We start from the raw sequence: 27,215 nt of genomic DNA, 5'->3' as shown, positions 1-27,215 counted from the left end.
TCATTCATTGCATGTACACCTATTAGTCTACAAGCCAATATGACTCAGTGGCTAATGCTGTATCTGGAAGACCTGACTTTAAATTTCAGCTGAGTCTAAGTTTACATATGTACTCAGTGACTGTACCATTAAGGAACAACATGCAAAAAGCAGAACTGAATAAGGTCACACAGCATTTTATTGTTTTTCAGTTGAAGCCATTTGGCCTGCAATTTTCTGTTGATGAGATTTTGTATGCTACACATGATTTCATGAAATCAGCCCTTGCTGATTTCATGAAATTCAGTGACACATTATTTTAAAGGGTTGACATTTAACATGAATGTCTTACCATTGTGTAAACAAAGAGAAACCCATTAAGCCAGGTCATCTGTAATATCCTCCTGTACAAAGAGAATTTTTAAAACCACTCTTCTGCTGTAATCATAATCATCACAGTTGGGAACAAGGTACAGGATTTCCATTCCTGATACAACATGTGGTAAATACTGACAAGCACTTTGCTACATTCTCAGCTTTACTTGTAAAAGCCAAAGATGGGAATATGTAGCCCACTGCATATTTGTTGGATTCCAACTCTCATCATCCATCACCACAGGATATTCTGGCTAGGCTAACTGGATCTGAAGTCTAAGAAAAACTGGAGTGTCCCATGTTCCCTACTCTTGCATAAGCTGTGTGAGCCAATACAACAAAAACATGACATCGTAATTCTTCAAAAACCAGATATTTTATATGAAGGTTTAGGAATATCAAAAAGCTACTTGATCTAACTAAAATCTTTATTTAAAGAAACTGGAAATGCAAACAAAGGAAACTGACAAAAGATTTCTAGAACATTTCTAGAAATGGCTCCAATAAAATTAGGAACATTAAGATTTTTAACTCACCATTTTAATATTGCCAATAACTACACCAGGTTGAAACTGTACATGACAAATTGGGAAGGAGTCTCAATGTAATGATTTCAGCAAAGAAATGTACTGCCTCTGCTTAATAACATCACTACAGTAAAAACAATGGCAAACAAGAACTTGGCACCACATTTACAAAGTAAAGGCATGCTGTTCATACATTTTTGAAATCTCTGAAGATAGGAGGCCCTGGTAAATGAAGAACAAATTGCACCATCTACAAAACGTCCCACAGCTTTAAGACCAGAACACACACAGAAACAATTAAGTGGTTGATTAATTAGCTCTGCAGCAACACTTACTCTCCTTTCCAGTTTGAAATTTTACAACTCACCTTTCTCACTGGAAGCGCCACCCTTGGCATTTCATATAACAAGCAGATTTACACCTGCTACAGCAGCAGCACACTCAGAGATTTGGTAATCAGCATAAGACCACGCTAACCCTCCCCAACCCATAAGCAAGAAAAAAAAAAAATATAACCCTGCTACAGAAAGTCTATCTTTTGGGGACAGGGAAAGCCTTACAGTGTTCATAGCATAACAGTAAGAAGGTATACATTAGACAAAGCCATAGCTTTAGCTGTAAGAATTCTAAGGCCCTTTTAGTTGCAGTAATATCAAGTTCTGACCACACCAAGTTTTAAAAACAAAAGGTTCCTGCTAAGAGGAATACTTTCTGCATGATCTGGTCACATGTGCATAGTTAAGTGTTTTTGTTTGTTTTCAAAACAAAACTGTTTGTAAATACAGAAATAAAATTTAGTCAAGATGCAGTTTTGATGGAAAACTTTTAAAAACTTAACAGTAGTGACTTATTGAAGAAGGAAAGCTACATATTGAAGTTCTGGGATTGCAACGTTTTAACAGCTGTACACATCTGAAACTATGCGATCCAAGGTATGCCTGGATGATCAAAAAAATCACACTTAACATTAGTTCCATTTTGGAGCCCAATCTCAGTATCCCATATCAATAAAAGGTCCCTAGTACAGAAGATTGTGCTAAAGAATGCAAGGATTTTGCATGCTGTTTTCATTCCCCAGTCCTGTTCATGCTTGCAGCTGTCCCACGAGGCAGCAAATAAACAGTTCAGTTCTTAAAACACCAAATCCTGAAATATGGAAGAAAGAAAAAAACTGAAGTTCATGGGAAACCCAGGAAAATGTTACTGCAATGCTAAAAGGTCAAAATAAATTGAAAAGTTCTTAATGTACCTTTTTCACCATCCTCCTCCTTTTAGTAGAGTCCACATTCCTTCAGGTTGTTTTTAATTATAACATCTGTAACAGCATCAAAAACAAACTGCACATTTTTGGTGTCAGTGGCACAAGTGAAATGGGTATAAATTTCCTTGGTGTCTTTTCTTCGGTTGAGATCTTCAAACTGGCATTGAATGTATGCAGCTGCTTCCTCATATGTATTAGACCCTAGGGAAAAAACAGATAGATCAAAAAGAGAAGTGCCCCAATGGATCAAATCAAAGATCCATCTAGTCCAGCATCCACTTTCCCATAGTGGACAGCTAAATGTCTCTGAGAAGCTCACAAGTAAATTAAGCAGCCAAAAATTCTCTCTTGTTCATATTTTCCTGTAATTGCTACTCAATGACATACTTCCCCTTTGTGTATGAGTGTGTGTATGCACACACACACACGTATAGCAGCATACAGCCTAACAGACATGGAATGCTTATGAGCAGAAATTTGATACTGATCAACATTGCTTTTAAACAACTTTCAATTAACCTCACAACTTTCCTGAAAAAAGAAATACTCATGTTGGTGCTCATACTATAAGATATTACTGGCAATTAGATTAACATTCCAATGGCTTAGGCTAAAGAAATGCATGAAATTTTAAGGTACAGTTTCAAGATGCAAGATGTAGCAGCTCCATCTCCAACATTAAAAATATTTATTGCCAGCTAGCCAACTGAGTGGGTCATCATTTGAGAATATGATCAATGATGCTCTGACCTCACTGAAGGAAGAGAATGGGAGACATTTCAACCATAAAATAACTAACTTGTTTTGAAAAAACAAGGGGAAGTAAGATCACAGTATGTGAAGTAGACGACTTCCATGAAGAGAAAGAATAAAGAAAGAAAGAAAAAAAGGCTGCTAGAAGACTCTGGGAACCCAACTGTGTTTTTTTCTACTTGTTTTCTACATGCAAAAGTACCGAACAATGTATAGAAAACCTTCATTTTTAAATGATGATTTACAAAAGTTTTCTATACGACATGGGTTAGGCACTGCTTTTTAAAGAAAACATTCTAGTGGATATCTAAAAAACAAGATTGATGGACTAAGGCCACATTGTTTATTGCAAAATTTCAGATCTGATACAGACTCACAACTTTAGATGTTTACATTGTCTTATAATTGCAGTTACATATAAGAAGGATTTTCTGTGAAACAGCCCTGAAGGGATTTTGCTAGCAATACTTACTGCCATGAATCCACAAATTAATTTCTCAAGCAGCTTGATTTTCTTTTTTAAACATGGCAATAAGGCAGCTAGTATCCTGTTGGAGGGAGCACACTGCAGAACAGTCAGTCCCATATGGGATTTTTCCCTGGCCACCGCTTGCACAAGAGGCAATCCAGCAACTTCTTGTGTGAGCAGAAAGGCCAGTTTAAAGCAACAGCACAATCTCCAGACTGCATAACCTCAAGTTGGAGATCAACAGGGCTCAGGATGAGCATTCTTTCTGCAACGCTGTTATACTCTGCATTTGGAATAGAATAGTGGCTATTATGTTGCTGTGCTTACAGCCTAATCCACCTGCAGTGACAGGATGCTTCAACCAAAGGTTTGGATATATAGTGGCAACTTAGAACAGAAAGAATAATTTCAATTAGATTTAATAATGGAGTCTAGGTAAAATGGTGCTGGATGAGATTCTTGAGAGTCCCCAGGACTGCAAGGAGAACAAACCTATCCATTTTGAAGGAAATCAACTCTGAGTGCTCACTGGAAGGACAGATCCTGAAGCTGAGGCTCCAATACTCTGGCCATCTCATGAGAAGAGAAGACTCCCTGGAAAAGACCTTGATGTTGGGAAAGTGTAAGGGCAAGAGGAGAAGGGAACGACAGAGGACAAGCAATAACTTTTTCAAACCTAATGGTCAGAATGTTTCATCATTGCACAGCCTGTTCCTAGTCATCTTTATTCAAACAGGCCTGCTGAATCAATAAGACCTACTTCCATCCAGCTGTGGACAAAACTGCAGCCTTCAATGTATGGATCTACAAGGTGTCCTTGTAGAGAGCGAGATTCTTGTTCCGTCCAATATTTTAAAAGCTGCATATGACGGGCTAAGAAAGGAGGCTATGTACATACATAGAAACCTTTTTTTAAAAAAACTTGAAAAGCCACTGATTATTGGCTGTTTAGATCCTATTATTATTCCCATCACTTCAAGCATACCTGGGTATTCTGGGTAACAAATTGTTAGTGGACTCCTCCTTATCTTTTCCTCAAACAGATCTTTTTTGTTCAGGAAAAGAATGATTGATGTATCTGTGAACCACTTATTGTTACAAATGCTGTCAAAGAGTTTCATACTCTCATGCATACGATTCTGGGGAGGAAAAGGACATCAAAATGAGAAGGCAAAAGAAAGAAACTTTATGTTATTGCAACAAAATACTGGTGCAAAGAGTATGAATTATCGAAGATAATGCTCACATAAGAAAGTAATTCAGGCGAGTAGCAGAATTGGAAAAAATGAGTCATGAGAAGCCTCTAAATTCCTAATCGTTTCAGTTTTTTGCAGTTATGTCATTTCCCACAAAACGTGACTCAGCTGCCTTATTTTCTTTACTGTTAATTAGGTTCTATCTGATTTTCAGATTCAGTTTTGGAGAGGGAAAACATTATTCTCCTGTCTCTTTAAAACTTTGTTACAATTACTAATTTACAAACAAAAAAACACAAGTCATTTCAATTAAGCTTTCTCAAACAGGCCATACAAAGACTGAAGTTAAGTTCTACCATAGTTCATATTAAGCACAATGCAGGCAATATTTAACTCCATGGCAACATACCATTTCTTCATCTTCAGCAAGAACAAGGTCATAATCACTAAGAGCTACGCAGAATATAATTGCCGTTACTCCTTCAAAGCAATGGATCCATTTCTTACGTTCTGAGCGCTGACCACCAACATCAAACATCCTGGTAGAAAGATAAACAACCTTATAATTATGCTACTGCAAAATGAAATGACATTTTGCCCGTTCAGTGTCATCAAATGTACAGAATAAAAATATCAACTAGTTTTTATCTTTAGCAAAATGTCTAATACTCAAATCTAAGAACACAATTACAACATTAATCAAACACAAAACTATAACTTCCTAATCTTTCCTACCACAAATAAGCACTAGGACATAACCATAACATAACCAACTATTCTCCTAGAACTGCCTTACTAGAATGAATACAGAGCTCTATACATCACCTTTCTCTTCCACTCACTAATACAATAACTGGGCAACTAATCTCTAAAATAGCAAAACTCTTTTCTACAACACAGGACAACACAGAGGCCGAAATCCTGTTCACGTAACTTACTTACTTACACACACACACAAACACACACACAGAGGAGGAATAATATCACATAAGGACATCTTTTACAATATCAGCCATCAACAAAGGAGGATACCTTGCTCAGCACAGAGGTGGAAGGCTGTGCTTGCACCCTACCTACCATTTGCTGTTTCTTGAGAACAACTTTGTGGTTTTTTGGTTTTTCATTTGTTAAAAAATAGCATTTTAAAAAATGCAAATATGATAACAGAAGGCAGGTAATGTATTTTACAATGTGGTTTCGTGTGGACAAGTTAACCTGCCCTCACACATTAGACTACAGTGTACTACAGAGCTGTCTAGGAGATAGCACATTACCCTATTTTATGCTGTAAAAGAAATATCTTCAAAGGGCACTCGGATGAATGGCACAAGAGATGCCACTGTGTTAATAATGGTTAACTCTGGGCTAACTTAAACTGGGCAGCTATTGAAACAAGGAATGAGCTATAGAAGCGAAAACAATACTTCAGGAGTTCTATGAAGACAACCCACCTGGTTTCATGTAGGATTCCTAACACTACAGAGCAAAAGCTGTGCACCAGCTTTCTTGAACAGTGGTGCCTCACTTAGCGATTGCCTCATTTAACGATGTATTCGCTTAGCGATGAGGTTTTTGGAGCGATTTTGCGCTCCGTTTAACTATGTTTCCTATGGGAAAAATTTGCATAACAATGTTTAGGACCTTGCCTCGCTTAGCAATGACAGTTTTAGGTCCCCTGTTTCACTTAGCGATGTTCCGTTTTCGCTATTTTTAAAGTGTCTTAAAAGGTTCAAAAACGGTTTTAAATGTTTGGGATCGTTAGTGCACCTTCTAAAACGTGTGCAAACTTAATTTGGCTTTGTTCTGACTCTTCGTTAATTTTTGGTGAATTTCCCCCCCCATTGGAAAGCATTGAACCCGATTTTGACAGCTGTCAAAATCGGGTTCAATGCATTTCAATGGGGGGGAAATTAGCCAAAAATTAACTAAGAGTCAGAACAAAGCCAAATTAAGTTTGCACACATTTTATAAGGTGCACTAAAGATCCCAAACATTTAAAACCGTTTTTGAACCTTTTAAGACACACTTAAAATTGCAAAAACGGACATCGCAAAACCATTGGAATGCATTGAATAGGCTTCAATGCATTCCAATGGGGGATACATTGTTTCACTTAGCGATGTTTCCTATGGCCATTTTCGCTTAAGGACGGTAATCCGTTCCCATTGGAACGGATTAACCGGTTTTCAATGCATCTCTATGGGAAAACATGTTTCGCTTAACGATGTTTTCCCATAGCAATGGTTTTTTAACCAATTAACATCGTTAAGCGAGGCACCACTGTACTCCAAAGTGCTATAATGTTAAGTAATCTTGTGCAAAGAAGCCCCAATTAAGTGAAACCCCACCCTCCACCATTGTGCAGCAACCAGATGACATGACTGTATTTGAATAAATGTAAATTGCTGTACATGAAAAAAAAAAACATCCCCTGAAAATAAGCCCTAATGCATTTTTGGTGCAAAAAATAATATAAGACCCTGTCTTATTTTCGGGGAAACACGGTATTAAAAATGTTCCCCATCCATGGTTAAGGACAATGTATATAATTGGAATATGGGCTGCCTAATCCCAACATTTGATTTACCAGATCAAGAATGCAGAGAAATAGTCTTGATCAAAGATAGGAAATGTAACTTTTTATGCTACAGATCCCAAAATCTCATAGTGATCATGCTGGCTATGGAATTCTGTCAGTTCTATTTCTAAAAAGTTTCACTTCCCCTTTCTTGAATTGATACACAAATTATTCTGCATCCATACAGTACTTTCAACACTAACATTTCAAAGATCATGCCTCATTTATCCTCAATATATGACAGAATCATTCTCATGCTAAAAGGAAACAGTGGTTCAAGTCAGGGTTACTCTTTCAAAGTCATTCTGGATAGTACTGAAAGACCAAATTTAACAGTGTTTCAGATGCTGTTGCACTTTTACGTAATAGTTCATAATGTATGTGTAAACGTCACCCCAATCAACTGGAAAACAAATGCAATTATAAGTCATAAGCAAGTAAGCAGCAACAACAGAAATTCAAGCAAAAACAGCAACTCCTTTATGAAAACACTGTAAAAAATCATTTTTTCTATGGACGTGGGGTTACAAAAAAGTGCTATAAGTACCTACTCAAGAGTGGAGCATATGATTGAAACAAGCGTTTATTTAACAGCATGATGGCAGTCAGGGAAGCATTAGATTTCAACACATCCTTATGGCAGGCATGAAGGATAAGAGACAAAAGAGGAATTCATACTTAAAGGGATACTGATTTGGTCAGACCAATTACATTGGGCTGGTCACACATTGGGCTCCTTACATTTTCCTACTTCATACTTCACTTTCAAACATGCCTAAGCACAAGGGCATCTTTTAAGAAGAGGGATGTGAGGTGCCAGATTCATTCATTTTGCATACTGCCATGTTTTATAAAGACTTAGAACTTAACAGAAGGTACGTAAGCAGCAGTGCCAAGAGGCTTTAAAAGCTATTCTTACTGAAAATGTGGAATTCTTCAAGAGAGAAGGAGAAAAGCTACACAAAGAATATGTGTTACCTGACGCCTGACATAAATTATTTTCGGAGTATTCCAATGGAAAATACACAGCCTCTACCCTCCATCATACAATTTCTGACACCTTTGCATGCTCCCTGCCAAAGTTCTGTGCTACTAACTGGTTAGTTCTCTCTCAGTAGTTTTGCTCAAAAAGCCATGCACAACTTGGAGAGCCATGTTAATTTCAGCTCCAGTTATAACACAGAAAAATAAATGCATGGAAAAAGGAAAGATATCTACAGTAGACCTTTATCTTTTAAGATTCCATAAAACAATTTAAAGCAGTAGCCAGTATCCTTTTAGTATATATGCTCATGTAAAGCAAGGATTTGGTACCTGTGTCTGTGATCCCAACATAAAAGCAGCTGAAAAGAACAAAACAATGAAAATAAAGAAGTGAACGGATATCAAGAATCCCCAGCAAGAACAGAATTTAATGACGGAGATACACTGCATTATGTGAAGGGACAGTCAAACTAAGCCTGCATCACATGTACAGAAGAAAAGGCAGAACTTTCTATGCTATATCCAAAAGAAATTCTGATGTGATCATTTACACAACAGGCATGTCTCAATCTATAGCTTTACTCACTTGAAATACAAGTCCTTGAAAGTGAAGTGTGTTTCTACAATGCCTGTTGTTTTCACTCTGGTCCGTAGAACATCTTGCTGAGTTGGAATGTAGTTCTGCTGAGATATTCTGTCCAGGTCATTTAGATAGCTAAAGTGGAATGAGTAGGGAGGAAAAAGAGAAAAATGCATTCAGAATCTTCTCTTATACACAGCATCATGCCTGTAATATTAGTGTTGGTTATCTGAAACTGAGCAGCAGCTACACTACCTGCCATCTGTTATACTGATTCCATGTCAACCCTATAAAAACTGTGCTGGTGAATTCGTTTTACATTTTATGACAGATTCTGTTCAGAGCTGTCTTAACTGTATACACTGTAAAAAGGAAAAACAATGTTTCCCCACATAATTAGCAACACTCCTACTAAAATTCCCTACCTTTAGTGCTACAAGTAAATGGAACAGCTGTTAGAGTTGTCAGTAAATACAACAATTTCTGTAAGAGTAAATGTAGGGATAGGTGATTGGTTGCTCTTCCAATGCTGTCTGGACTCTGGCTCCAAGAGCCCTAGTTAAGAGCCACAATTTTACCATTCCTGATTTAGAATGTGAAATCCTCTGGGCACAGAGATGTCCTGTTGATTATGTCACTCTACATAAAGTACCATCTACACCAGTGATTTCCAGTCTTGGGTAACCCACATGTTCTTGAACTGCATTTCCCAAAAATTCTGGCCAGCTCCGCTGGTGGTGAAGATTTCTGGGAAAAGCAGTCCAAGAACACCCGGGTTACCCAAAATTGGGAATCACTGATCTATACCAATGGTTCTATATATAAGAACAAGAATAAATCTATTCTAAAACATACATATAAGAGATGCAATGCAGAAAGAATGGACAGTTACCTCTATATTGATGGGCAAAGGAAGGAAAGACAAGACAGGCATACTGAAGAGCATGTGACAGAGATTGGCAGGTTTACAAGCACCATCCAGAGCCTGAGGTATGCACCACTGCCTGAGCTGGTGAGATGAAAGAAACTTCCTGATGATCCCTTGGAAGGAGTTTGTTGTAATGCAGCAGTTAAGAATAAGAGCGATGAGTTAAAATCTCAGCTCAGCTACAACTGACTAGATAGAATAAAGCAAACCACTACTCCTTAACTTCAGACATGGCCCACTCAATAAGAGGCCCACACTGAAGGGCTGTTGTAAGGAATAATGAGAATATAAATATATAGCAAGCACTATAGGAGCATTGAGTATTAATATTAGGATTTCCATTCACCTGTGTGTCATACAGCATTCCCAAACAGATGCTCTCCAGATGCTTTCAGCAAGTTTTCTGACCACCAGCCAAGATGGTTAAGGCTGACAGGATTTGAAATTGAAAGCATCAGAAGGCACCAGATTGATGAAGGCTAGTGCAGGGAAACCAGGATTTCAGTCTCTGTTTATTAGTCTAAAAAAGCAATCGACTTTCAAGCCCCAGTGATGAGAAAGACAGTGGGTCAAATGCAAAGGCCCACTTCTTCACTGATTCATCAACTCATTGTACCTTCCATGTCAGGGCTCCTTGGCACTTTCTGAAATAAGCTTGTGTACAGCATGCTGTAACACTTCAGGTCATATAATAAAGTCACAACTCATCATGGCAAACTTGATCCTAAGCATGTTCTTTTAGCCCCACAGTGTTAACATTACTGCTTTAATACTGGGAGCAGTATAGATGTGACAAAGACAGCACTATGCAGCTTTACAGAATCTTTGTGAAGTAGAGTCTGACGAAAAATAGTGATGTGTTACACTACCACAAGGTTTGTTACCAAACCAAGCATCCCACATCCAAATCCAACATCACTATGCAAATACTGCGATTCCAGCCTATGCCTTTTAGTTCAGAGGGGTTTAATCTACTGCACCTTTTTAAAGAACTGTATTGTTGACCAAAATTATAAGCACGGGGTTGCCATCATTTGAATCCCAAGCAACAAGACAACAGTACAGTACTGTATAACCATTGCCTGAGATTCAGTCTCTTTGCTAAGACATATTGCTGATTAAGGATCTGATGCCAACTACAGTAACTCCATTTGATAAGAGCAGAATTTACTACCCCTCTCATCATAATAAAAATACTTTAAAAATCATGGAAAACAAACAAAGATTCTGTGATCCTTCTGTCTCTTATAAACTATTGCTATACTAAACCATGTTAGAATTCTACAGCAGCTCCTACTGTCATCAACATTTATTCAATATTTTGCCCTTCCACTCAAACAAATTGAATTAGTTAATAGGAGTAATATCCCAGAAACTAAAATCAGAATGGAAGTCAACTTAATATTTTCAAGCAACAAACTCTGAAGTATGCTGGCAAAGGAACTGTTTTTCAGGACTTCAATTAGTTCATGTTTTAACACTTTACTCTTGACAAGAAGAACAGGCAAATTATGCTTGTGTGGGCTACTAATTTGCATATAGTAAGTTCATGTTTCAAGAGCAAGGCTTAAGAAAATGAACTAGTTCGATTTTGTGTTATTAGGTTCTGCAATAGCTAACTTCTCAAGACTTCGTTGTTGTTATGCACCATCAAGTAACATTCAGCTTACAATGATTCTAATTGGGTTTCCAAGGTATGTGAGACATTTAATGTGTGTTTTCCATTGCCACCCCATCAGTGAGCTTCTACAGCCAAAGAGGGATTTGAACCCATGTCCTCCAAGTCCTAATCTATCAATCTACCCTCACTCTAGTGCAGTCACTAATTCTCAACCAAATCTCTACTGCTCATATACTATGAAGCTTTTATACATTAATAGGACTCCAACAATAACAAGAAACTATCTGTTTTAAAGTAGGAAATCTATGAATACATAAAATGCACACTGGGGCAAAAAAAAAATCAAAACTGTAGTTATCAGCTAATGGGTTCTGAGCTGTCCATGACAGATCAGGAAACAGATCTTGGTGTGCTGGTGGACAGCTCAATAAAAGTGTCGACCCAGTTGCGACGGCAGTGAAAAAAGCCAATTCCGTGCTAGATATCATTAAAAAGGGGGTCGAAAATAAAACATTCAACATTATGATGCCATTGTAAAAATGATGGCAAGGCCGCACCTTAAAAAAGACATAGTGGAACTGGAAAAGGTGCAGAAGAGAGTGACTAAAATAATGACTGGGCGGGGGCACCTCCTTTATGAGGAAAGGCTATACCATTTGAGGCTCTTTAATCTAGAGAAAATATGCCTGAAGGGGAACATGACTGAGATGTATACAATTATGCAGGGGGTGGATAAAGTGGATAGAGGGAAGCTCTTTTCCCTCTCACGCAATACCAAAACCAGGGGACATCCACTCCAATTGAGTGTTGGGAGGGTGAGAACAGACAAAAGAAAGTATTTCTTGACCCAGCATGTTGTTAAGTCTGTGGAACTCCTTGCAACAGGATGTGGTGATGGCATCTGGCCTAGATGCCTTTAAAAGGGGATTGTACAGATATCTGGAAGAAAAGTCTATCATAGGTTACAAGGTTATAATCTCCAGGCTTAAAAGGAAGGTACCTCAAAATGCAGGGGAGTGGTATTAGGAGACAGGTATCTAGTTATCTCATGTGCTCCCAGAGGCATCTTGTGGGGCCACTGTGAGATATTGGACACTGGATTAGAAGGGTCATTGGCCTGACTGAGCAGGGCTCTCCTTATGTTCTTAAAAACCTTAATAAAATCTTGTTTTAACTACTGAAAAATACAAAAAACCCACCAAAAAAACCACCATTCTTCAAAAGAATGTGCATGCCTTTCCAGCCCACTTTCTAAAAATAAAATATTACACTATTTCACCATAGCATTTCTGGTAAGTTACTACACAGAAGCAGTTTGCTATGTGGAAAGAAAATGTTGCACGCTTACGTCAAGACAAAACATTTCTGAAATATTTACCATAACTCTAATTATTCTGCACTGCTGTAAAAAGTTTAAATGACTTAATTTTGTTGTACCTTCAACCGTAACTAATACAAACAATCACTAGATACCAGAAAGATGCTGCAAAAACCATTGGTTGGATATGAAGAAAGTATTGATGCTAGACTACTGCTCCTATAATCCCCTGACCACTAACTATTCTAACCATGGTTGATGGGAGATGAAGTCCAGGAACATAAACCTAGTCAAAAGTTTCTATGCCTGTTTTGCTTGCAGATCTTATGCCGTTGTGCCGTTCAGCTCTGCTCTCACCTGTCCGTCATAGCTGGGCAGGGGAACCTCAGCCAATGAGAGGATGGAGGGTGGTTCAGAAGTTGGAGGAGCTGGGTTATATAAGGCGTGTGTGATGTGTGAGATCAGATCAGTTTGGAAGATGAGTGATTAGAGAGATTGATAGAGAGTCAGAAAGAGCCTGTCAGTGAGGGAAAAGTCTGTGTGAGCTAGTGTCTGAGAAACAGTGATTGACTAATTGATTTAAACCTGTGATTTACTCCTTTTATTTTGTGTGATCAATAAACACTTTATTTGTTTTGAAAGAAACACTTGTCCTTTTGATTTTAAGGATAGGTTGGTGGCAGCAGTTTTGGTGAGAGGTAGTGAGCACTCTCAGAGGCCTGGATGGGTAGAGGCTTGAGAGTGGCCTGCTATAGCCGTTTTCTAATAAACCCATTAAGCTAAGCAGGAAATTGGGAAACATCTTGTGGCATTTTAAAAACAAACTCATCTGTTAATAATGTATATTTTCATCAACATAAATGTACTTCATCCAATTTATCCTCTGAAAATTATCATGTGGAATCCTCTAAGTCCAGTGAAGAGAAAATGAAGATGGACAATGAAAGAGATAACACTTTTACCACAAGAAAAGTTGAAACATCTGAATCACTTTGTTTTGCAGTATCACTTAGTTTCAAGAAGCTCTCTACAATGCTGTTAAATACTGGCTGCTCAACGTCCATTATAACAAAGAGCAAAAATGAGTTTGGCTGGGATGAACTTTTCCTTTCACTCATTTTAATGAACTAAGCATAATCCATAGAATCTTTGAAGTTTAGCTTTCATTAACTATCCAGTTTTATGAAGCTTAAAAAACTGCCACTGAAACATATTTACATTCTCACTCAGGGAGTTTTGAGAATGAACTCATTTATCCCACAATAACTTTTGTAAAAAACAAAACAAAACAAAAACAAACAAAGCTCTGAAAAGACGAATATAATGCTTATGTGGTTATAGACATGAGCTCATCTGCAGAACTACTTAGAATTTATTTAATGGTTTCTTACTAGGAAGCAGAATCATTAAGCTGATATTCTCTCGATCTGCTGAAGCATGCTTGAACTCCAGGGTCTCTCCATAACCGCTTAATCACTCCTGATAGTTCTGGAGTCATGACTCCTTCTTCTGCACTTCCAGCTAAGACAAACAACTGACGAGCATCATCCTGCAGAAGATAGTTCAATACTGCCATTACCATATGCAGCAACATAACACACTATTTAACTACCAACTACTTCTCAGCTATAGTTTAAAACAGTATAGTAGGCAAGATGGATAAAAATTAATGATTTTTAAAAATCAAACTGATTTAAATAATAACTTAAATTTTCAAAAATCAATTATTTTAATTTATATCATAAAAAATCTTAATTTAAAAATTTAAATAATATATGGTATCCAGAGATAGTTTATATGCATTGTTTAAATCAATTTGATTTAAATCAAATCCACCCTGACAGTAGATTATCCTTTCCCCAAAATATTCTTAACCAAAACAACAGGTTTTAAAGTGTTGAATCTTTTACCTAATGTCAACTGCAACCAGAATACATGTAACAGAGCTTACTGATCAGAACAATCAATAAAGATTGACTGTGAGGTTTACCAGAGGTTTATCTGGGAGTACAGTAGAAGTTTCTTCACATTACCACTCACCTATAAACTCGCTAAAATAAGAATCTCAAATGCTACAGAAATAATAAAAACTACAGCTAACATCCTGTTGTTTAGCATAGTAAGACACAACTAGAGCAGGCCCACTGAATCAGTGCAGATCTGGTGAGTCAGCTTCTCCCCAAGTTCTGCTGATTCAGTTGCAAATTACTGTAGTACATTAAGTATTTATGCCTAGTGAGTTTCAGCCTAGCCCTCATGAAAATAAAACTGAATATAGGAGATGGTTAAAAAAAAGTTAAACTGACAATATAATCTTAGAACTGCAAACCTAGGGGCCCTAAGGGTCATCTAATCCAGCCCCTGTCAAGGAGGCACCTCGGGGAATCAAACTCCCAAAGTCTGGTTCTTAGCCAGATACCTAAACTACTCAGCTATCTAGCAGTTCTATTAATAATTAAGTATTTTAATAAACAATAAAGTCAGAAAAAACAGATTTCGGGGAAATCAAATGTTTTGTGCTTAAAAGAAAGCTACAAACACAGATAAAAGAAATGGAGCTCTAATTTTAAAAAGAACATTTTTGTGGTTAGTATAACTTGTCAACCTGAAAGGTTGTGGACAGTTAAAATGTTAGTATCTGAGGAACATGTAACTATCACTTGCCTCACAAAAGGGAAAACTACTGATGCACAGGAAGATTGAGCAGGGTTTCAATAGGGTATCGGCTGTCTGATAATAAAACTGTGCTGAAATATTTAAGTAAGCAAGCAGCACAGCAGCAGAAGTTACGTAAATGACAAATACTGCAGAAATACAATTCAAGCTGTACAAGATTTCACATGAAAAAACCACTGAGTCAGCTTCCATTGTTTCTTTTAAAGAATTTTCACCTAGGGAAACTTACATAACATAATTTAAAAAACAAGCTAAAAACAATGTTAAACAAAACAAATTCACATTTCAGCAAATATTAAGAGTGAGAGTAAAACAGATTTACAATTTTTTAAAAGGCTTTGACTAAAAGCAGTGTGAGCCCAAGCAAACTTCCATGGAGCAGCACTGCCTAAACAGAACACCACAAGTAAAAGAAAAAGTGCATTTTCTAATTAATATCCACATAATCTCTAGAACTGTAAAACCCACAGTTTTGCTTTGGAGGAAGATTTAAATGCATAGGCCGATTCATGTGGGAGTCCTCTACATCTCCTGGTAACATTAACAGCAACAAACCATTCTAAACAAAATGTTCTTAAACACTGCAATCAGACACATACCATTTCTACCTTGCAATTTTATATGTCTTACTGCTAGTTTCATAGTTAAGTACTTCAAAACAATGCTATCCCTAATCCAATAAAAATGAATATACTTACAGCTCTAGCAGCTTCACCAAAGTCTATCTTTAGCCTTCCCATTGCTCTTATTATTGCAATGATAGATTGGATAGTATTGCTGTAGACAACCACTTTATACTGCTTACACTCTTCCTCTGAATAGCCATCTTCATGAATGATTCTGTCAAAAAAGAAATCTTACATAGTTAGGGGTCAATTTCAGAGTATGGAAATCCCAACTTAGCCATGGTATTCAAATTGTGATTAAACCAGCTCTACTAACCAGCCTAATATGCCACACAAATTAGATGTAACACTAGGAGGAGGATGAAAGAGCCATTAATAAGTCCCCTATATGTTTGTAAAGAAGAACAATATAACATTGTGATACTTTTAAACTCCTGAATCTATATAAAACTAATGCATTTCATCTACTAGCCAGAGACTGTGGTCTTGTTGCTGTTGTTCTTGATGCAGTCCTTTTGCTCTCCAAAAAACTTTGCTTCAAAGATTGTAGGGTAGGGAGATGTGGAATGTGGTACAAGAGCTTCAGCAGGAAGTGCAAACCACCTCCCTCCCCAAAAATGTTATGGGACCTGGTAACTTGTACTGGAGCACCTATGGATCCCAGCTGAAGACCACAATTCTCCCAGACTGTGGACACAGCATCCTCAGAGATTCCTATGATGGCTCTTACATTTTTTTCTCCCTCTCCATAACAAGTAATGTTACAGGAAACAGAAGTACATAGAGACTTTCTATTCCTCCAATGTCCTTATTGTACTGCTCATATGATTAGGTTTTTAAAAAATGTAAAAGAATAGGATATTTTGAAGCCACCCTTCTGAAAGTTCTTTAGACAGAGACATGATGACTATGTCCATACTATGGTAAATATGTAAAACACATGCTATTTTACTTACTTCATTTGCTTCACAATGGTGCTTTTACCAGATTCTCCAGCACCTATAGAACAAAAACAGGTGAAGTTCTATCAATTTGGTGTGGCAACTCAAAAAGCAAAATCCAATGAAAAAGATGGTTTTTGTTCTACACCAATCAACTTTCCAGAAGCATTCAAACTTCAATGAACTGAAATTTAAATTCTTCTTAGAAATGGTGGTAAGTAAGCTGTTGACAATTTAAGATCAATTATAAATCCTGACTTCTAAACTACTCCATGGCTGAAATTCTGTTGCTTAGTATAGTAAGTCACACTAGATAAGTCTGCTGAATCTGAGTGAATCTGGGTAGTCAATTGCTCTATAAGTTCAATGTATTCTTGAAGGCTTTCACCGAAGGCTTCACCGCTGGGATACAGCCTGTAAAAAGGTCAATGAACTCTACCCAGCCACAAAGACCAGGGATCATTGCACAAAAAAGACCTGCTAACAACACCCATCAATCACAGTAAAAAATAATCTCTCCCCCTTTATCATAACCAAAAACATGCTGATCACCCTATCTCCTGAAAAAAAAAAAAACTGTTCCCACAGCTATAAATACTCAACTATCCACAAACAGCAACAGAGCATGGACAGAGTTCCTACTCCAGTCCTCGGAAGATGCCGGCCACAGAGACTGGCGAAACGTCAGGAAGAACAACCTGCAGAACATGGCCAAAGAAACCGAAAAACCCACAACAGCTCTATAAGTTCCTTTAATTAAAATGGGCCTACTTTAGTTGTGACTTACTTTTGTGCAATGAAAGCAGCCCATGTAAACTAATGGAACTTACAGAAGAGTTGACTCACCAAAGCCTCATATATTCAATGCTACTAACTATACTGTACTAAGCAACAAGATTTCAGTCATCATGTTGACAAAAGGAAACAGCCACATAATATTGTAGCATTTTAAGATTAACAATTTCATTTCAATAGGAACCTTTGTGGATCAAAGTCTACTTCCTCAGACTCTGGAGTCTCATTTTCTACTTATTTATATTCTACTTTATATTATATTCTTTATGCATATAGTTGGGATACTTACATACATACACTGGATTATTATCAAATACTTGTGCAGAGTTCCCTTCAACAATATACTGTTAATCTTCCAAATACCAAAGAGTTAATTGTACAAAAACCTCAATATTCCTTTTTCATCATATATACATGTGAAAAAACCAGTGTATCATCATCACACAGTATACTATACATTCAAGTAAATACCATTTCCTACATGCAAGAGATCTCCACTTCAGAAACACACCTTAGTGTATAATTAGACATATATTAAAATGTTTATATGGATCCTACACATTCATCTATACCATCTGACAAAGAAGACATAAATTCACTCAGTTCTTTTATTTGTCTTTAATACTGTGGCTTGAACTCCATTTTTGAAAAATATTTATGAGAATCTGGTGGTTCATGATTCCTCTCCCTCCCCAATTAACAAGCAGCTAAAACTCATAATGTGTACACAGAAGTCAAATAAAAAACATCTGGAAAAAACAAAGGTGACTCTCCGTGGAAAGCAGTTAAGAAAAATTAAATGCTTCTGCTCAAAAGTAGGGATAGTTGAGCACAGTGAACAAACCTGCCTATGGAAAACCTAGTGTAACTGCTATAGGACAGAGCAATTAAACACCCTGTACTGGAATCAGTGACCAAGGATGTAATCCCGAGGCCTGGCTAAGTTAACATTAAACTGGCTGAAGCTGTGCTGAATCCAAACTCCTCCAAGCCAAAGATGTTGGAAATTACTCAAGATACCCTGACCAGGAACACGGTTTGTGCCAGTACAGTGGCTGTGAATCTGGACTGAGAATGGTTTAGATAAGATGAGTACAGAGTGTTTTTCTTATGCAGGATACACATACATGACGCACCAGAGGCTGCACTTACCCACCTGGACCCACTACTCTTCTGCAGAAACTTTTAAAAATCCATGCCTTCCCAAAAAACTAATTAGCACACAGTAAGCCAGTAGCCAAATGGCAAAACAGGTAGAAGTATGAAGACAGTGGAATGAAGTCCCCTGAGGTCTGCACATCCTCAACAATCATTAACAGAAAGTCATTTCATAAAACCTGACTGAATAAACAGTGTTCTGAATGCATCAGCAGGCAATCCTAGCTGCTATTGCTCTCTTCCTTCTCTATTCCCATATGCGGCTGGACATCATTATGGCTACACTGACTCTGGATACATCAGCTCTCAGTCTCTAAAGTTTCTCAGTCAACGGGGTCCTCTCTTTCCTCAACTTCCTTTCCATTTATTGTATCCTGGGTGATCAGCTTTAACAATCTGTACTTTTTATTTCTATTATGGGACTGAATTATTCTAACTTTCTGCATTTTAATGTGTTTTATGATTTCTGGCTCTCCGGTCATTCTCATCAGTCACACTCTAAATCCAATAAATTATTAGCATTCTATGATAAACTTACATTCCAAATACTTCTTTTGAAATTGTTGTCTCTGTTAAAAGTCCATGTTTCCATACCACAGAACCAAGACTCTACAGCAGTGTACACAGTGCATTCTCCAAGCAAATTTTAAGGTTTTGTTTTGTTTGCATATTATGTTCTTCATTTTAAGAAAGCTGCCCAGGCCATCTCTTTCTGCTTTTTATTACATATGGTAGTTATGATCCCATGCTCATTCAATCAAATGGGACATTCAAAATATCTATTTGTGAACAGGCCAAGGTTGAGGGGAAAAAAATTATCTCAGAAAGTAAAAATGCCCAAGCAGAGGTTTGCATTACAGTAGCTAAATCAGGCTGCTAGAAAAACCACAATAGGTTTTTGAGGTTTGCTTCCTAGTTCTGAAAAGCATAAGTAATAGAATCTTCCCTTTCCTCAGTCCTTCTCTGGCACTTCCAAGTCTTATGCTTTCAATTCTTCTTCTAAAAGTATTTCTGTCCCCATCCACTGCCTTTATTGCTTCATTTCCCCATTTCTCCCCAAAGCATCTACCCCAGCTAAGAAGCATTGTAGGCCCAGTTGCTACACCTTATTTCATCCATCTGTTCTCTTTCAAATACGGTACCTTCCAAATCAACAAATGCTTACCACCTGATTCTACCGTCATACAGATGGTAGAATCCAGAAGTTCAGGGGCTACACAAGCCCACATCTGGGCCTTGCACCCAAACCTGCAACCCCAACCCTCCCCAACTTCTTTCTTACACATATTTTTGGCCCTGGGAGTCCTTCAAAGCATAGCAAAATAGCCTACAGAATATAAGGAGATATTCTGAGACTGCGCATTTTTAGAACTTTTAAATTTGGGGAGACTATGGGGTGGACATTTGCATATGAGAGCCCACATTTCCCACCACTGCAAAACTAGACAAATATTTTTAATAAGAGGAAGGTTTGTGTCACTGCAAAACTAGACAAATATTTTTAATAAGAGGAAGGTTTGTGTTGTGAGTTGATTGAATAAGAGACTACATAGAACAATTTCAAATTTCCCATCTGAAGTGGGAGGTATCAAGGATTTTTTTAGACTGTACTAGGGCATCACTGATGTGTTACATCACTTATAAGAAAACTAACAATGAAAAATTTCCTCTCAGAAGTAGGGGGAGACAGGAGGGAGCAAGGAGTATTTCCCTCCTTTTCTTTAATTTGTCTTAAAGGGCCAGTTGAGAACCTGCCTGCAGCTGAATCCATTTAGATATTCACTTGAATTTGCACCCATGGTAGCCATGTTGCTAATTTTGCAAGATATTTCATACCCACAGATGAAAGATTCTATGCCCACAGCTCCTATAATTTCTCTATCCAGAACCACAATCATTTGGCCAGTCAGACCTGTGATGCAACTGAGAGAAAACTGGAATGGCACAGTGTGGAAGAGGTTGCCTGGGTAGTCCAGGAAGCAGAGAACAAATTAAGTAGTTTGTCTATCATCAACTGTTTTTCATTCCAATTACTCTGTCCTGATTCCGTTTTGCCAAGAGGATATAACAGTTGAGGTTATATTACACAAGATGGCCTAATAAATTTGTAGTCCTGGGGTATTCCTTGTACTGTATTCCACCCCCAAAAAGAGAGGAAATAAAACTACTATGCAGTTTACCCTGAACAAGAATAATTTTGCTCAACAGAAGAGTCATCTTGCTATTTTACAAAGAGGCATCCTAGCTTTAGCCAGCTCATGCACAGTTCACTAAAAGAAAACTTGATAGAGTCAGAACAAAGCACGTATTCTGAGCATACACTGTATGCACCCACTTTGACCTTATATTAAGCAATGGTTATGGCAAGATTAGAAAAATACAAGTAGAAATGACCCTGTTTCCCAACATACATGTAGATTTCAAAAAGGCATGTTACCAAGTCACATACTCTATTTCCTCTTATTTTATAATACATGAAGCAATCTGCACATTCAGACAGACATCATACACTCCATTTCCAAAGCAACAACTGTGTATGTCTGTCTTAGCATGTTGGCAAGAGTAAAGGGGAAAATATAAAGAAAAGGGGGGAAAGATAAAATATTGTAGAATTTTATGGTAAATAAGTTTATTTCAGTGTGCCTTCCCTATGTCTCAAGAAGTTGACTTCTGTTTCATAGCAATCCACACTGAAAGAAAACTGTTTATCTTTTAAAAGCTACAATATTTTGCCGTCTTCCCTTTTCTTTTTCCCTTTACTTTAGTGTCAACATGCATAGATTCAGGCACACTTATTCCCACTAAGTCTCTAGGATTAAACCTATTTAAAGCACTGTGGCTCATCTGGTCTCTAGGGTCTACCAAAATTATAAAGCCAAATAATATACACCTCAAATTACACTTAGAAAATAAATACAACCTGTTCTGTATCTGAGCCACTTGCTGCAGTAGGAAAATCACACAAAATGTATGTCAGTTGAAAAGGTGTGCTTTTCCTTGAAGCATTGCAGTAAAGGAACAACAGAAGTGTCGTCTGAAACAGAAATGAACAAGATGGGGAAAATAAAGAAGGACTAACAGCAGCTCTTCTGTCTTATAGATTTCTGTATCTCCCCATTCAAAAACCTGAACTGTTACTAGGCAGCTAACTTATTGGTGAGGTCAGAATCAAATATCTGAAATTTTTTTCTATAATGTTAGCAAATTCAACTAATTAGCCAAATTCTACTAATGGTGCCATCAGATAGGAATACAGCTTGAATTTTGGATGTCATGTGGCATGATCCAGTGCAAGCTATTTCCTGGCAATCAGACAACATATGGAAAAGAGCAGTCCAACCCAATCTCAAACAGTGACCTTTCTGCTGTAGTAGCATGGTTACCTTTGTTTGGGATGGGACTGGATGATTCTCCAATGGACAGGAGGGTCATCAGCAAAGTGACAGTTTCTGGTGCAATCAGACACAATCTTTTCTAGTTGTCTGATCATACTCTTACTGCAGTATTATTTATTCTACATGTTCTGCTTACTTACTTGTTGGTAAGATGCCAAATCACTTTTTCACACTTCAGTTTAAAGTTATTTTCCTATTTGCCTAACAACTCTTGTTGTGATAGAAACAAGAGTATTGTTCATGAATAAATAAGTGCCCTTTTTATAATAGGCGAGAAAGGAAAATTATGATCACATTCAGCAGTTTACGTAAGTGCCTCCAGAACAATTGCTACTAAGAAACAAATCTCACTTAACAAGAAACACCAGCTCTTTCATACTTCTGAGGAACTCTGCTAAAAGACCATTAAGGTAAATCAGCAGACAGGGTCTGCTTTCTATAACATCATTATGAAAAATCTCTTCTAAACAATTCTATTTTTCATAGAGAAGGAGTACAGATATAAATGAGCAGTATCAGATATTCTATAGCTCATTGTTTATTAATAAATAGTTTTTGTTGTTGCTGTTTAGTCGTTAAGCTGTGTCCGACTCTTTGTGACCCCCATGGACCAGAGCACGCCAGGCCCTCCTGTCTTCCACTGCCTCCCGGAGTTTGGTCTAATTCATGTTGGTAGTTTTGATGACAGTCCAACCATCTCATCTTCTGCCATCACCTTCTCCTTTTGCCCTCACATTTTCCCAACACCAGGGTCTAATAAATTGTACTATCGTAAATTAATTCTGTGTATAATGAATGGGGCAAAGACTATTAATCTAATTGGTTGTGCACTATCAAACCAATCTGACGACAAAGAGATCAAAACTTAATAAAAATATCTTTACCAGCACTCAGCAGTTTGTGAAACTGCATCAATGTTATTAAAACATGAACGCTGTGGTATTTAAAAATTATGTAAACTCTTCAGTGGCAATTAAAATATATTTCCAACAGGTGATTATTCCCTTACAGCCCTAAAAGATAATTATTTAGCTATAGAAAATGCTGACATAGGCAGTGGTTTACACCTTCTTCATTCTTAAATATTTGTATTGTATTGGTGATTTTTATTTTTGAGCCTAGACAGTCTTGAAAGCTCTCAGGAGAGTTTTCACATAAAGAACACATTACAAACTTCCATTAGCACTGGGCATCAAATTTAAAATAAATACCAGTAATCTAATGACGTCCTGCAAGAGCACATGTATTATAAATAAAATTCTTCAGGCAGGAAGCGTCATAGAAGTTGACATTTTTCTCTTTGAAGAACAAAGTAAATTTATACAGAAATGCCAGTATGTTTTGTGAAAATATTTGGAAATGTAAACTAAACACTGGCAAATGAAGGCATTTCTACATATTTCTATTTCAAAACACACCATTTAAGTAAGATAGAAATTACTACAGTACTCAGTCTCAGGACTTCAAATTTTAACAGTTAAGAAAAGAGACAAAGAATGAGCAATAACTGAACTTGACAAAAAATACATAATGATTTACAGTTATTAGGAGATAACTAATGACCAGAAAAGGTAAAGAAAGCTTGCTACTTCCTGAATGAAACGAATAGTGTTTTTGGTTCAGTTCAAATAAAATCTAATTTGGCATCTGGCATCTAAATTGGATACTGGTCAACATAACTCAGTCAAGGAATATTAACTGATGACCTTGCTCAACTCTGCCATCTCACTCTTAACCCTGTTTTCTATCCATCTTTATCTCAGAATAAGCCAAGATGTAATGAAAGCAGTGGTAAGACTTACCACTGAGTGAACTTGCACAGGAGTGAAATCCTATTGAGAGTTCTCTCTGTCCCTCACCCCAATAGCTACTAATATAATCCAGCACAATCTATTTTATTAGGGCAAAGGCCATCTTGATATAGCTTCCTACTTCTCTACAGTGATTAACCAAATGCTTATGGGAAGAACCACAAAATACACGTCTCCCCAGCACAGCAACTTGCTTGCTTGCTCAATTATCTTCACATATATCCCACCTTTCTCCCAATTCAGGAACCCAAGACTGCTTACTAAGGATGAGGGGACAGCAAATAAAGAGAATAAAAGTAAAGACATGTATACAAATGTATCATTATAACATAAAGGTAAAGGTAAAGGTTCCCTTTGACCATTTTTGTCCAGTCGTGTTCAACTCTAGGGGGCGGTGCTCATCCCCGTTTCCAAACCACAGAGCCAGCGTTTGTCTGAAGACAATCTTCCATGGTCACATGGCCAGTGCGACTTAGACTGAGGTGGTCCCTATTTATCTACTTACAGGAGCTGGAACAAGTGACGGGCACTCACTCCGTCACATGGATTCGATCTTACAGCTGAAGATCTACAGACCTTACAGCACAGAGACTTCTGCGGTTTAACCCGCAGCGCCACCATGTCCCATAATTATAACATAATAAACCTTAAAATGTGCACATTTAAAACCAAAAATCATAAAAGACAATTCATTAAGACAAAAAACCAAGATAAGTACACATTTAAAAGTTATTTATGTTATGCTTCCTTAGAAGACACTGATGAGGAATATTGTCAAATATTTTGGAAAATTTGGTTAGAAATCTGTTTCTAGTAGTAAGAAACACATTGAGGTAAAGGATGCACTTCTTGTTTAGTACACTTGCTGTGATTTTTTTATTTTTTTATTTATTTTAAAAAGAAATAAATCAACACTCTGAGTGTTTTATACTGGAGAAGTGAAACTGGTAATACCACTCCTTAAATATTTAACTTTGCTTGAAAGCCCTATTAGGGCTGAGATAAGTTGGTTCCAACTTGGCAGCTCAGATCACACACACAAGGACTGATACTGAATGTCACTTTTACTTTGTGTTTCCTTGGCTATTTTATTTCCAAAACTCAGTAAGAAAAAAATAGTAACACTAGTCCAGTGACTTAGAAATTTCTCATTTAACAATGCCTACAATTTTCATCACCTTGACACAGTACTTCAGATTCACTACAAGGAAAAAAGTTTTGGTTTGAGCTTCCCCTCCAACATCTCTTGCAGCAAAATTTAGAAAAAAGCAGGTATATTCAGCAGATGCCATTAACAGGAAGCAAATGAATCTCATGCTGTCAATGCGCACCAATTTGTCATCCCAATACAAAACCATATTTTATTATTTTTTGTCTGAAGTTTATTTTATTTTCACACCATCTTTCTTCCACTGAGACCTCAATACTGTCTTGATATAGTAGTCTTGACAAATAACCCAAACCACAAGAGTAACAGAAACTATCTGTGAGGGTCCTTGTGGTACCTCCAGTCCAACCCTTCAGCTGCCTAAGGTGCTAAGAGTTTCCTCTACATCAGGTAAGGGGAACAGTTTTCCATTTTCAATACCTCTGTTTTAGTTTCCTAAGTCCATATTAGGGCAATGTTTTATTAGGAAAAGTAGAAGGCGTTTAAAGCAAACATGCTAAGAAGCCCTTACCTACACACCAAACAAGCAACAATAACTTTCGGTTACAGAGTAACCTGCTCCCTTTTCAAGCACAAATAAATAACAGCTCTCCTCACCACACCACCAAGACAGGATGATTTTCTAAACTCGTTTCCTTCTCCCTGCTCTTCTACCAAAGTGTCCGCAGAAGGTAAGGCACACACCGCTGTTCACTGTCGTCGCACTTCAGCTCTTGAGGGAAGGGGTTAAACAACGGGCAAATATACCCAACCCATCACCCTTGAGAGGGCAAGCCTGGCATCCTCGGCGGCAGCACAACCTGATCCCCGCCCTCTTGTGTCATCTCTGGGTTCGGGGCACCGAGACCTCCTCTGGCCAGAAATCCCGCCAGGACAGGCTTGGCGTCCGCCCACCCCCCTCGCCCGACGCGCCGGCGAGCACCTCTTATTTTGTCCCGGGAAAGTGACCAGGGAGGCAGACGAGACGCTCGGACCGAACCGACTCCTTTCCCCTTGCGGTGTGTGTGTGTGTGTAAGAGAGAGGGGGGGGCAGCTTCGGGACGTGCCCGAGAGACCTGGGAGTGTCAAGCTAGGCCACCGACTACGCGACCCACTTCCCCACAAAGCCCGGCTGACAAAAGCCTCTCGGCCGCTGGAAGCAGAGGGGCGCGGCCTCCCCTTGGGACCCCTGAGGCCTTCTTTCCTTCCCCTATCCCGGGAGAGCGGCGGAGCAGGAGTAGGCCCCGGCCCCACCCTCACCCTCCTCCTCCTCCTGTTTGTTCTCCTTACCCAGCAAGAGGAGCTTCACCTCCTTGGCCGCCTTCTCCCCGTCCTCGCGCAGGTTGCGGTCGATCATCCGGCTCCTTTCGGCGGCCGCCTTGTCTTCGGCGCTCAACGTGCAGCCCATCGCGGCGGCGGCGGCGGGCGGGCGGCAGGCACCACTCGCTCTTCTCGGCGGCTGCAAAATCCAAAGGAGAACGAGCTCGGAGGCGGACACAGACTCGAGGAGGGAGGAGGCCGAGACAGACGAGAGAGAGAGAGAGAGAGCGCCACCGGAAACGCGTCGACTTCCGCTTCTCATGGGCCACTGACGAATGTCGAAGGGCCCCATGGGAAATGGAGTCGAAGTGCTGGTCTCAACAACCTTTCAGCAGGATGCGGAAAGGAGAATTGAGCTCTCCCTCGTCCATAGACTTCTGTGGAGGGTATTAGATAGTGGGAGTTGAGAATCCACGGAGATGATACCTTTGCTACGGGGCATTTGCTAGAACGCTTGTTGTTTCTCTCTTTGTTTGCCAAAGGAGAAGCGGGAACAAGAATCTCTGCTCCACTCTCTCTCTCTCTCTCTCTCTCTCTCCCTCTGTGTACATGTGAGAGAGGGAGAGCGACAGAAACGTGCATGTTTTAAACCAAGAACTCTAAAGTAATTCCCAAGTGTAAAAATCCACATTGATTCCCACAGTTTGCTCCTTGTGTCAACTATGCCATTGTTACCTTGTGGACTGATGAAATAAATTATTTACAGCCTGATAGCCTATTCCATAACCAACGAACCATTGCCACTTTGTCCTTTATTAAAGTGGATTTGATTCATGA

At 38.4% G+C, this 27,215-nt stretch overlaps 1 protein-coding gene across 1 annotated transcript; it reads right to left on the bottom strand.

The window, feature by feature from the left end:
* Positions 1-764: 764 nt before the first annotated feature.
* GNAI3 (G protein subunit alpha i3) lies at positions 765-26,658 on the bottom strand. The gene is made up of 9 exons (XM_072997482.2): positions 26,409-26,658; positions 16,828-16,870; positions 15,944-16,085; positions 13,961-14,118; positions 8,709-8,837; positions 4,970-5,099; positions 4,350-4,503; positions 2,131-2,343; positions 765-2,027 (listed from the first exon to the last, which is right to left on the bottom strand). Exons 1-8 carry the CDS (start codon positions 26,524-26,526, stop codon positions 2,153-2,155), a joined length of 1,065 nt encoding a protein of 354 aa, XP_072853583.1. The 5' UTR covers positions 26,527-26,658; the 3' UTR covers positions 765-2,027; positions 2,131-2,152.
* Between the last annotated feature and the right edge of the window lie 557 nt (positions 26,659-27,215).

Source organism: Pogona vitticeps, chromosome 4, assembly GCF_051106095.1.
Source record: "Pogona vitticeps strain Pit_001003342236 chromosome 4, PviZW2.1, whole genome shotgun sequence".
In the NCBI taxonomy this organism is placed as follows: Eukaryota; Metazoa; Chordata; class Lepidosauria; order Squamata; family Agamidae; genus Pogona; species Pogona vitticeps.
The sequence above is the reverse complement of the archived record's forward strand: the minus strand, read 5'-3'. Positions and strand labels throughout refer to the sequence as shown.